Source organism: Nothobranchius furzeri, chromosome 7, assembly GCF_043380555.1.
Source record: "Nothobranchius furzeri strain GRZ-AD chromosome 7, NfurGRZ-RIMD1, whole genome shotgun sequence".
Taxonomy (NCBI): domain Eukaryota; kingdom Metazoa; phylum Chordata; class Actinopteri; order Cyprinodontiformes; family Nothobranchiidae; genus Nothobranchius; species Nothobranchius furzeri.
The window spans coordinates 68351545-68364401 of record NC_091747.1 but is presented as its reverse complement, the minus strand read 5'-3'; the positions used below and the strand labels follow the sequence as shown (position 1 = coordinate 68364401).

Here is a 12857-nt window from a genome sequence, read left to right as displayed (position 1 = left end):
AAGCCTTCCCAGAAGCCTCTTGTGTACAGTTTACCTCTCTCCTTCTCCTGCTGGCATATCTTTACGTCGGGCTGATCTGGTCCAAGCTCTTTGACATTAAGTTTTTCCACCATAGTTCTCCTCTCGAACGGATACTGGAGAGGAGACCGAACTGAATTCAGTGGCTGCTGAGATCCGGTATCCATGCTGGTTGTAGTCACCGGCGGCGTCCATGTTACATCTGCGTCACGACCAAAAACGACTGCCGAGTTCTACCGAACACCAACGAATCCTTTGGCGGTAGCTCCATCGCCCATCATGCTTCTGAAACAACGTCGACGCTGATTGGATACATTCCCATTCCTACCCTTTGAATTTCTTGTCAGCAATTGGACAGCTGGTCTCGTCCTGTTTGGGCGATTCAAAAACAGCCTACAGCCTCCGCCGCTCGGCAGAGACCAATATATATATATATATATATATATATATATATATATATATATATATATATATATATATATATATATATATATATATATATATATATATATATATATATATATATATATATATATATATATATGATTTATTTTTGTTACAAAACACACAATTAACTTAGAATATGTGATTATTGTTAATTTTATTTTTTTAAATAAAAATTAAAAACACTGGGGAAAACTGGGAGGGCGGCGCCCTATCGCCCTCTACTGGCCAGCCGCCACTGGGTCGGTCTAGATTTCTAGGCTACTGTGACCCGCCATGATGTCACTGATGACCCAGAGGAGACAGAATCTTCAGTTTAGTGTTTATTTAAAACAGAAACCAGCCGTCCTCCAACAACAAACTGGGTCAACAACAGGTTCTGAACTATAATGAAGCAACATTCATAAATATTACAAATAAAACCAAAATAAGAGATTTCTGCTGAGGAGGTGTTTGTTTCTTCTGCCTTCTGGGATTCAAACATTTATTGCAACAACATACTTAGTCAGTTTCTGGCAAGAGAAAAAGTTCTGATGTTCAGAGCACCAGAACCATCGAGAACCCGCACACCACTCTTTAGTTCCTCCACAGACTGTAGCTCCAGACCCTGACCCGGTTCCAAGCCAGCCAACCCTTCTCAGAACCTACAAACGCTAAAGAACCGAGATCAGCTGGAATCTGAGACCACGTTCTGTAAGGTCCACTGAGCTGTCTCAGTTGTAACAGAACCATGTGAGTACTGGTTTAACCAGATCTAACCCAGTCGGAACTGAAACCCAAACCTGTTAGTTCTGGTGTGACAACTCAGTAGAGTTCTGACTGAACCAGACCTCTGTAGATCCTGGAGAACCAGTCTGCCTCCTCATTAGAACCCGTCAGAACCTTTGACCCAAACAGAAACAAAACCTAGACAGAACCTGCTGCTGTTCATCTCTCCTGCAGCGGAACTAAAGGTTTAGTCCTCATTGCTGAAACTTCCTGTAATTTTCTTCTGTATAATCAAACATTGTAGAACATCAGAACCCAGCTATTGGCATCATGCAGCCCCCCCCCCCCCCATGGTCCCCATCACTCCCAGAAGATGTTGGTGATGTCCGAGTCCAGGCTGAAGATCCAGATCACCAGCGGTGCAGACACCAGGACAAAGGACCAGGACACGCCCCTCACGGACTCATGGAGCCTCCACATCACCGCACCAATGAACCCTGTGTTGACCCTTGACCTCTGCAGTTCCTCCTCCTGTAATGTCTTTAGAACAAAACCAGAAGACAGAGTTGGACAAACAGAGAACAGGACCTACTGTGTTACCTGATGAGTCCTCACCTGGATCTGGCTTCCTGGTTCTATGTAGTTGCGAGCCAGGAACTTGAGGGTTTCGTCCATCAAGATGACAGGAAGAGACATTTTTAAGACCACCACCCACTGGGTCCAGGACAGAGGACGGATTTGGAAAATTACCTGAGGACACACACATCAGAACAGGAAATGAGTTTCTTGCTCTGATTATTTCTCCGTTGGTGGTTCCTGGGACCTGCTGGACTTACGGGCAGCGGGTCAACATAAAGGATCAGGAAGTGCAGCGCCATGGAGAGGCAGATGGCCCCCACCAGCCAGGGGTTGGACCATGGAGGCATCTTTAACAGGGACTGGTTCTCCGAGAGACTGGACGGCAAAGATGAGACAGTCAGACCGGTGAATCAAATAAAACCAGAAGTGATCAGAGACCAAAGGAGACTAGCTGTCCTCACAAATACACACAAATGAACGCTGGGCGATACGGCCTAAAATCAATATCACTAAGACAGGTTGACGAAATTCCAGGCCATGGTAACCCAAAGACATTCGAATGGAGGCGACAGGACTTCTTTGGTTTCTTGGAGGTGCCAATGGTAAGATTTGATCATATGCCTACCTTTGCTCTCCGTGTTTTAAAAAAGCCTGCGCTTGCCCCTTTAAAGTCTGCTTGAACCTGACAAGGTAACCAAGGAAGAGAGGACAGTACTGGAGTAATATGCTCATATCTCCCAGTTTTTGTAAAAATGTGAGCAGCTGCACTTTGCACCATCTGCAGTCCTCTAAAGCTTTTCCTTGGTAACCCAGAGAGCAGAGCATTACAAAAGTCAATGCACGACGACACAAATGCATGGATAAGAAACATTTTGAAACAATAGAATCTGACTTTTGCCGTGTTCCTAAGATAATAAAATGCAATTCTGATTTCCTCTTTCAGAAAGAGTAGGCTTTATTGATCCCACAGTGGGAAAATTCACTTAAGTTCGGACAAGGGGTGTAGTAGAATCTGTTAACAAACAGGTTAAGCTCCTAAAGCTTGGTTTATGCTTGACGCATTCACTTTCCGCGCGGTGATGCAGCTCGCGGATGGAACGCGCTTCACAACTCGCAGCGTTTATGGTTCGTGCGGCTCGTCTCTGCGGTGAGCCAATATTCTCCCAGACTGTAGGGGGCAGCATGGAGCTCTACGGCATGCATCCAACACTACACCATAGTAGAAGTAGAAATTACTGTTTACAACACGGCATTCCAGCATTTTTAACAGCGTTCTCGTCTTTTCCGACAGTGCGAGCTATTTCTCTCCAAGAATTATTAACAACATGTTGATCACGGTGATCTCTGAGAGCTGAATCATACAAATGTCTGTATTTACCAACCTCTGCCATACTACTTCTTGCCGGTCCGCCATGTTTTTCCGCGTCCGTCCGTCCGCGTGGTTAGAAATTTTCCGAGGTGCGCGTTGCGGAAATTCTGGGCCGTGCGGTGGAGGGGTGTGGTTGTTAAAATGACGCAACTTTTCCGCGCGGAGCCGTGCGGACCTCGCGGACGCGTCAAGCATAAACCAACCTTAAGCCCAGCTCTGGTCCCCTTCAGCAGACTCACTGACACCACTCACCCCACTGTGACCTGTGATGTTTCTGAGGCCTCTCCATACACCACAAGCATTGTTCTGCCACAGCTGTTTCTCCAGCTGATCTTATATTTGAGCTCCTTCTGGACTCGTCTCTGCTCCTCTTTTTCCAGCCATTAAAGCTTCTTTCTTATTGTTCAGCAGGGATTTCAGCTCAGTGGTCAACCAGGGTTCGTGTTGGGACTGTGTTCTCTACACAGAAGTTAACATAGTCAGAGACACAGTGGGTCAGGCTGTCAAGGTCATCACCATGAGCGCTGTAGAGTGTCTCCCAGTCTGTGGTTTGGAAACAGTCCCGCAGCCTTTCTACTGCTTCCTTATCCACACGTTCACAGTAATTTTCTGAGGAGGCTCCCAAATCCCCCTGGGTGTGTATTCAGGGTTCAGATAGATGAGGTTGTGATCTGAGCGGAGGGAGGGGGGATGTGTCTTTGATGATGAAGGCTACCCCACCATGGCATCAGGGGGACAAAGTTCCAGCAAAGGTGTAGCTTCACCCACTCGCAACCACGTCTATCAGAAACGTGGCATTAAGCACGATTCACAACTGTTTTACTGTCATTGCACTCGCTTAAAGACAGCTCTGGTAAGGAGGTAGTAGCCTCAGGGTTCTGTCCTAGGGCCCCTTCTCTTCTTTATCTGCTTCCTTCCACTTGGTCACATCTTTCGGAAATTCAACATTCACTTTCACTGCCTTGCTGATGACGGCTGGCCAGCCATGGCAAAGCTTCCTTATGGGAAGCAAAGGGCCTGGTAATGCTCCCATTCAAATAGCCCCACCCCCTGAGAATTATAACTGAGCCAATCAGCTCTTAGCAGCATACGTCACACGCTACAAAGCTCAGTTTCTCATAAACAACGAGGACGACGTCTGAAGCGGAGTTCGCTGCAGCTCTTTCCTCTCTTCTAAATGACTTGGACGTGCCTTTAAAACCACAACAAGAAGAGCCGCTAACAGCCTTTCTCCTGAAGAAAGACGTTTGCGCCGTCGCCAGACGCCATTTCTGATTACAGCTAAAACCACACGAGAAAAAATGGTCCTCTTTGCCGTTTTTCTGAGCGGTAATTTTTGAGATGGCTAGTCCCGCCCCACTTGGTGCTCTCCGACTCGTCCTCTGTGTAGAACGGACAGAGGACGAGTCTGGCAGGCCAGGTTAGCTGACGACACCCAGCTTTACTCGTCTTTAAAACCTCCATCTCCACTTTCACCACACTCCCTCTTTTCCAACCTGGCAGCAGCCAGGTCTCTACTGTAGCCCCGCCCCGTGTCGAGTCCACACATTTCCACGGAATCTCTGCAGCAGAGAGCGCCTGAAAGAGGGAGGGAGGGCTATCCGGTGGAAAATTTTGTGCTGATTGGAGAACGCCCAAAGTTGTGCATGGCTGGCACTGGCTACCATATTTTGTCTTTAGCAAATCACAGAAACAACTCAAATGGCGTATACCATGCACGCCTGGAAAACAAACACAACTCACTCACGCTTCATTCATTCACTCACTCACTCACTCACTCACTCACTCACTCACTCACTCACTCACTCACTCACTCACTCACTCACTCACGCGGCAATTACCATGTCTTAATGGTGGGGAGAAGGAAGAAAATAAGTACTTCTACTTCTGGTACTGTGGCTGAGAAGTACTTATGTACTTGTACATTTTGACAGCTTATTTTTGTGTGTACTTTGTAGACCTCAAACAGGAGGCAAGCAGCAGAGGGACGTCCAGGAGGTGAGTGGCACCAGTCAGTCCTACCCAGAGACGGGGTTCAACAGCACCATCAGGACCGGCATCCTGACTATTTAAGTTACATCATCACTAAACAGGATCTGGGCTCTGACTGGTTCCTACCTGTTTAAGGCGTTGCACATCTCTATGGTGACCAGCACAGACAGAGCCATCGTCATGGGATACGGCGACTCAAAGACCAAACACTGAACTCCAGAAAACTCCACATGGCCTTCACGGCACTGGAGGTAATGGGACTGTGGTGGACACAAGAGGGGAACCCGTTACATGTGCCAGGTATGGTTCTGGTCCTTCAGAACCTGGGTCTGAATCGACAGGCTTTCAATAACCTCTGAAAATGTTCTGGTACCAGAACCAAAACTGAGTGGAGAACTGTTGATCCAGAACCAGTTTAGACAAATCCAGCTGCTGGGAAGAAGATCTGGACCAGATCAGATCCCAGGACATTACCTACTCGAGTCCAGATCTAACTACGACTGTTGCCATGACAACAGAGAGGATTACCAGCTGGTAGAAGGAGAGCTTGGGTCCATCGTGGGCTGCCATAAACCACCAGGCAGCAGCTCCCACGGTGGCGGCGCCCACATAGCCTGTAGGAAGCAAAGAGCTTGTTACTGTGTGTGTGTGTGTATGTGTGCACGTGTGTGTGCGTGCTTGTGTGTGTGTGTGCGTGTGTGTATGTGTGTGTGTGTGTGTGTGTGTGTGTGTGCGTGTGTGTGTGCGTGCATGTGTGTGCCTGTGCGTGTGTGTGTGTGAGTGCGTGCGTGCGTGTGCCTGTGCGTGTGTGTGCGTGTGTGTGCCTGTGCCTGTGCGTGTGTGTGTGTGCGTGTGTGTGCCTGTGCGTGTGTGTGTGCATGTGTGCATGTGTGCCTGTGCGAGTGTGTGTGCGCGTGCGTGCGTGTGTGTATGCATGCTTGTGTGTGCGCGTGCTTGTGTGTGTGTGTGTGTGTGTGTGTGCATGTGTGCCTGTGCGAGTCTGTGTGTGTGTGCGTGCGTGCGTGTGTGTGCCTGTGCGTGTGTGTGTTTGTGTGTGTGCGTGAGTGTGTGTGTGTGCGAGTGTGTGCGCGCGTGCTTGTGTGTGTGTGTGTGTGCGCGCGTGTTTGTGTGCGTGCTTGCGTGTGTGTGTGTGTGTGTGTGTGTGTGTGTGTGTGTGTGTGAGAAATTGACAGAGAATCTACCAGCTGATGTTCTCATCCTTACAGAACAAAAGCCTTTAGTGGAGAACGCCGTTAGCTCTCTGTATGCTTGAATGTGATGATGTCACAGCGGTGCGAGTGTGTGACTCACATCCGATGATCAGGTAGCGGCAGAACAACCAGCTGGAGATCAGCGGCTCTTTGGGCGAGCGGGGTGGACGAGACATGATGTCCAGGTCCGGAGGGTTGAAGCCCAGCGCGGTGGCTGGAAAGCCGTCGGTGACCAGGTTGACCCACAGCAGCTGGACGGGGATGAGTGCTTCAGGCATGCCCAGTGCTGCCGTGAGGAAAATACTGAGGAGAAAAGCAGGAATCAGCATCTTCTGGATGCACCTCCTGTGGGCGTCCTCTTGTCCCACTCACCAGACCACCTCCCCGATGTTGGAGGAGATGAGGTATCTAATGAACTGCTTCATGTTGTTGTAAATGGCTCGGCCCTCCTCCACAGCCGCCACGATGGTGGAGAAGTTATCGTCAGCCAGGATCATCTCAGAAGCCGACTTGGCCACCGCTGTGCCGCTGCCCATGGCGATGCCGATCTCTGCCTTCTTCAGCGCTGGAGCGTCGTTCACCCCGTCGCCGGTCTGAGCGGAGAGGGAACGGGCTTTCACAGAACTCTACCTGAATCACTAGTGTGAAGGCTCAGCTCATGCCCCACCTGTACCTAACAAACCCCATAGGCAGGACCTCTTGTGCTCGTCATGCTCACCATGGCTGTGATGTCACTGAGACTCTGAAGATACTCCACGATGCGGCTCTTATGGGCCGGCTCCACCCGGGCAAAGCACCGCGCCGTCTGGCAGGCCTGACGCTGCAGGTGAGGCGGCAGCTCATCAAACTCCCTGCCTGTCAGTCCCCCGATCGCGCCGGCGCCCTCCTGCTCCTCCTCTTGCTCTGTGATGATGCCCACCCTCCTGCAGATGGACAGCGCTGTCCCTTTATTGTCCCCTGGAGGAGGAGACAGACGAAGAGCTGTTTAGAACAGAGACAGATTCTCTGACTACTGGGAGAAGGACCGGACCGGTCCTGTCGGATGTGCATCTCGTCCTCCTCTGCTAGCACTTGTGTCTGTTCACCTTTACGACCTTCAAGTCGACCCGCTCACAGAACAGGTCTGAGAGGCTGTATTAAATCACAAACCGCCAACGACCTCAACAAAAATACCTAAAAAGCCACGGGATGTGGGAGTTGATGACCACATGAAAAAGGAGATGAAACGGTAAAGTGAGTCTGCACTAATCAGCAGAGAGGAAATCCTCGGCCGCAGCAGCCGCGGCAGGCTCCTGCAAAGAACCTGATAACCATCTAGACGTAGACAAATGAACTTTGCGGTGAAATCTAGTTTTTTCCACTTAGGATTACTGATTAAAGACGAACCCTTTTTTTCTTTAACCCTCCCACTGTCCTAATGGGTGTGACCCCGCCAGGAAAGTGAGCACCTCCTCACTCCAATCCAAGATGGCTGCCGAGTAGGTGTGGTGAGATTGCTGAGCTTTCCTAATATATGAATATCAGCAAAATAAGACAACATCCACCTTTTCTAAGCTTGCTTTTTTGTGGCTTAAGTAATTAGAAACCTTTGGCTTAAACCATTTTTGAGCTAGATGAAGTATTGAACATTTATTCGATACATGAAGTGTTGGACATATTTTTTTCGGCACATGTTCCAACCAGCTGGGAATCTGACAACGCCATAAAGTTAACCATCCAAGGAAACTGTTTGGAACAACGATGTCTATGGAGAATCTGGTCCAAGATATGGAGGAGATAAAAAAGTCCTTGAATTTCATGTCACATGAGATAACTAAAGTGGCAAAACAGCAAAGCGGCCTACAGGAGGTATTGAAAGAAGTCAAGCAACTTAAGGCTTTAATACAAGAAAAGGACAAAAAAATTGAGCTGCTTGAACGGAGGGTTGACGAGTTGGAGCAACATTCAAGGTTGGATGATCTCTTGATATCAGGACTGGAGATACACCGTACCTATGCACAGGCCGCAGCCTGTGACGGGGGAAAAGACATTGAAATCACTGCTACTCATTCTCCAGGTTCTCCTTCACTTGAGGATCAGGTGATCAAATTTTTCAACAGCAAAGATATTGCAATATCCAGTAAAGACATTGTGGCTAGTCACTCATTGGCTCAAAAACATAGTAAAACATCAACCATTGTGATCAGGCTTGCCAGTAGAAAATGTAAAATGGAGGTGCTGAGGAATGCAAAAAAATTAAAGGGTACAAGTGTATATGTAAATGAGCATCTTACGAAAAGAAACTCAGAAATCGCAAGGCAAGCAAGGATCCTGAGAAAAGAAAAGAAGATCCATGACACTTGGACAAGAAACTGCAAAGTACTGATAAAGCTAAATGGTCCCCCGGAGCAGGCAAAAGTGATGGTCATCAGAGATATTAAAGAACTTGATCAATACAAATGACATACGTCTGCTGTGGATCACCAAGGATGAATAAGAGGAAGACAACCAACTTCACGCATGGATGATACAACAAGAAGATATACGAAGAATCTGGATTATTCAACTCTCAATACAGTAAGAACAGAGACTGGTAATTCAAGTTATGAAAATTTACAATTGCAAAGGTTTGACTACACAGAATATAAACCACAGGATATGCAGGATGACATTGACCCAGATAACAATTTTTACACTAGAGTACAAAATCATTGTGAATACTATACTGAAGACCAGTTTGAACATAATGTCACTATAAAAGGTACATTATCTGTTATACATTTCAATTGTAGAAGTCTAAATTCAAATTTTGTGAAGATTATGCAATGTTTGAAGCAATCAAATCATCCATTTACTGTAATAGCAATCTCTGAGACATGGCTCCAGGAAGGGAGGATATCTATGTTTCAAATTGAAGGATATAATATGTTTTCCACAAGTAGAGATTGCAAAAAAGGTGGGGGTGTGGCTTTGTATATTGATAAAAACTTTCAAAGTAGATTGGTGGGTGATATGACATTAGTTATGGATAACATTATGGAGTGTGTATCTGTGGAAATACAAATAGAAAAGTCTAAGAATGTGTTAGTCAGTTGTATGTATAGGAAACCAGGATCTTGTGTTGAAATGTTTAAAGAAAAAATAGCTGATATGTGTGATGATATAATCAACAGAAAAATGTGTTTTGTCTGTGGGGATTTTAACATTGACCTGTTGAATCCTCAAATGCAAAATGCAAATACAGAGTTTATTAATTCCATGTTTAGTTTGGGACTGTATCCACTAATAACTCGGCCAACTCGAATTACAAAAACTAGTGCGACACTGATCGACAATATTTTTACAAATATTCTTGAATATGATGTGTTAAGTGGTCTTGTAATTACCGATATGTCTGATCATTTACCGGTTTTCACAGTTGTACAAAGGACAACTGTAACTACTCAAAGTGAATCTGTGGTTGTTACAAGGCTAAAAAATCAAGAAGCAGTAAATTCATTTAAAACTGACTTAATGGAACAAAATTGGGAGGAGGTTTATGTGGAAGATGTAAATATGGCTTATGGAAAATTTTTAAATATTATAACTTCTCTTTATGAAAAAAACTGCCCTTTGCTTTATAAGGTGGATAAGAATAAATATGCTGAAGAGCCGTGGATAACTACGGGGATTCAGAAGGCTTGCAGGAAAAAAAATAAGCTGTATAAAGACTTTTTAAAGAAAAGAACGGAGGAAGCAGAACAGAATTACAAGATATACAAGAATAAATTAATAAGTATTATGAGATCTAGTAAAAGAAATTATTATAGCAAATTATTGGAAGGAAATAAATCTAACATTAAAAATACGTGGCGCATATTAAATGATGTAATAAAAAAGGGTAGTGGAACCAATAGTCTTCCAAATATTTTTCTAACAAAAGACAATCAAGAAATTTATCAGTCTAAAGAAATAGCAAATGAATTCAATAAGTATTTTACCGAAATTGGGCCAGATTTGGCAAAGGATATATCAAATACTAAATTAGATGCTGATGCTGTGAGTAAAATAACAAATTTAGACAAAACCATATTTATTCAAGGCACAAATGAAAATGAAGTTATAACAGTTGTTAAAACATTTAAAAGTAAAAAGTCAGCAGATTTACATGGATTTGATATGTCGGTTGTAAAAGAAATCATTGAGATTATAGCCAAACCACTTACACATATTTGTAACCAGTCTCTCCAATCAGGAAGATTTCCTGAAAGGATGAAGGTTGCAAAAGTCATTCCTATCTATAAGGCTGGAGACAAACATGACTTTTCTAATTATAGACCAATTTCTATTTTATCTCAGTTCTCCAAAATACTAGAAACAATATTTCATAAAAGATTGTATGACTTTATTGAGCATCATGATATTCTTTCTGAACAGCAATATGGTTTTAGACGTGATCGGACAACTTCTCTGGCAATTGTTGATCTAGTGGAGAAAATATCTGATGCAATTGACAACAAACAATATGCTGTTGGGGTCTTCTTAGACCTGACCAAAGCTTTTGATACTGTTAATCATGACTTATTAATAAAAAAATTGTGTAGATATGGCATCAGGGGTGTGGCCTATGACTGGATTAAGAGTTATTTAGAGAACAGACTCCAATATGTCCACATTAACAACACTGATTCACAGCTACTGACAGTGACCACCGGTATCCCACAGGGGTCAGTGTTGGGTCCCTTGTTGTTTATTCTTTATATTAATGACATATGTTTAGTTTCTAAAACATTGCATTTCATACTATTTGCAGATGATACTAATGTTCTAAGTTTTGGGAAAGATTTAATAACATTAATGGACAAGGTTGAGAAAGAATTAAATGCATTAAAGTGTTGGTTTAACTTAAATAAATTAACTTTAAATTTAAATAAAACAAAATTTATCATATTTACTAATAGAGCAATTACAGTGGATACAAATCTCAAAATAAATAATACAGAAATTGAAAGAGCGAATGAAATAAAATTTCTTGGCGTAACCATAGAAAAAAAGTTAAGTTGGAAACCGCATATTGACTCAATTAAAGCAAAGTTATTGAAATCATTAGCAGTTCTCTATAAAGTTAAAGAATTTTTAGATGAAAAAGCTTTATATCTTTTGTATTGTTCCTTATTTCTGCCTTATTTCATGTATTGTGTTGAAGTGTGGGGAAACACCTACGAAACCCACTTAAAGCCTTTGTTTACAATTCAGAAGAGAGTAATCCGACTTGTAAATAAAGCAGCTTGTAGAGAGCATACACATTTACTTTTTATTCATTTAAAAGTATTAAAGCTAAGAGAATTAGTTACATTAAGAACTGCACAGTTTATGTATAAAGTGATGTATAATTTGATGCCAAAACAAATTCAGGATCTGTTCCAGATCAGAGAGAGTGTTTATGATCTCAGAGGGTATAAAATGTTTAGAAAGCCTAAAGTAAGAACTAAAATGAAACAACTTTGTATTTCTTGTGTTGGGGTTGATGTGTGGAATAAATTAGACCAGGAGCAAAAAGATTGTTCAACAATGGTAAAGTTTAAGGGTATGTTTAAATCAAATGTGATTAAATATTATGAATCAAGTCAATGAAAATATGCATAAAACATTAAAGGTCTTTTTTTTTTTTTTTTTATGAAGCTAGAATGGGGATTTGAATATATTCCCATACATTTCAAACATGATGTAAAAATTATGGAATCGGTACGCTATTCTAAAATTTTGTTTAAGTTCAAAGGGTTTGGGGGGCTGGGCTTATAAGCTTATGCTTCTGCCCGCGCCCATTCTTAGCATTGTGTAAGTTGTGTGTTTGCTTGTAAACCTGCAAATGTTTCTTTGTTATATTATATTGCACTATTGATTTTAATTTCTCATTAATTTCTCATTAAACTTCTCTCTAAACTTCAAAAAAAAAAAAAAAAAAAACTCCTGCCACGTGGACCCAAGGGATAAACCATCGATGCTCAATGGTCAGCTTTCCTGGCGGGGTCACACCCATTAGGACAGTGGGAGGGTTAACCACCTTGAGAAAGCGATCCATGCTTCATCAGCTCCAGACTCGACTGCTATAAGCTCTTTCTGGATTAAATAAGTCATCTGCTTCACGTCTTCAGGCGGTCCAAAATGCTGCCGCTCACCTGCTGACAAGCAAAGGCTGATTTGAACACATCACTCCTGTTCTGGCCTCTCCACTGGCTCCCAGTTCAGTTTGGGATTGATTTTCAATGACTGACTTTTGTTTTTAAACCAATTAACGGATTGGCACCATCCCATCTGAACAAGCAGATCCATCTCTACTGACCAGCCAGGGCCCTCAGGAAACGGGCTTAAAGCGTATTAGATCCAAATGTAAATGCTGGGGCGACCGGGCGTTGCAGTTTGTGCCCCTAAACTGTGGAACAGACGTCAGAACTGCCTGTTTTTAAAATCCATTTTAAAAATGTCCTTCTACTCAGGGCCGGATTAACACTTTGTTGTACCCTGGGCAACAATATTCAAGGGCCCCATCATCACGGCCCAAGGATCACCATAATATG

General features: G+C 43.8%; 1 protein-coding gene across 2 annotated transcripts in view; it reads right to left on the bottom strand.

The window, feature by feature from the left end:
• Positions 1 to 1383: 1383 nt before the first annotated feature.
• The window catches only part of si:dkey-28b4.8 (sarcoplasmic/endoplasmic reticulum calcium ATPase 2), a 36550-nt gene continuing 25076 nt past the window's right edge, over positions 1384 to 12857 (bottom strand). For both annotated transcript variants that reach the window (XM_015954483.3, XM_070553625.1), the window contains 8 exons: positions 7040 to 7278; positions 6694 to 6914; positions 6422 to 6624; positions 5639 to 5724; positions 5237 to 5370; positions 2007 to 2124; positions 1786 to 1920; positions 1384 to 1710 (listed from right to left, as the gene is read on the bottom strand). In XM_015954483.3, the coding sequence (XP_015809969.3) occupies positions 1531 to 1710; positions 1786 to 1920; positions 2007 to 2124; positions 5237 to 5370; positions 5639 to 5724; positions 6422 to 6624; positions 6694 to 6914; positions 7040 to 7278 (1316 nt within the window). In that variant the 3' untranslated portion in view covers positions 1384 to 1530. The remainder of the gene's footprint in view (positions 1711 to 1785; positions 1921 to 2006; positions 2125 to 5236; positions 5371 to 5638; positions 5725 to 6421; positions 6625 to 6693; positions 6915 to 7039; positions 7279 to 12857) is intronic.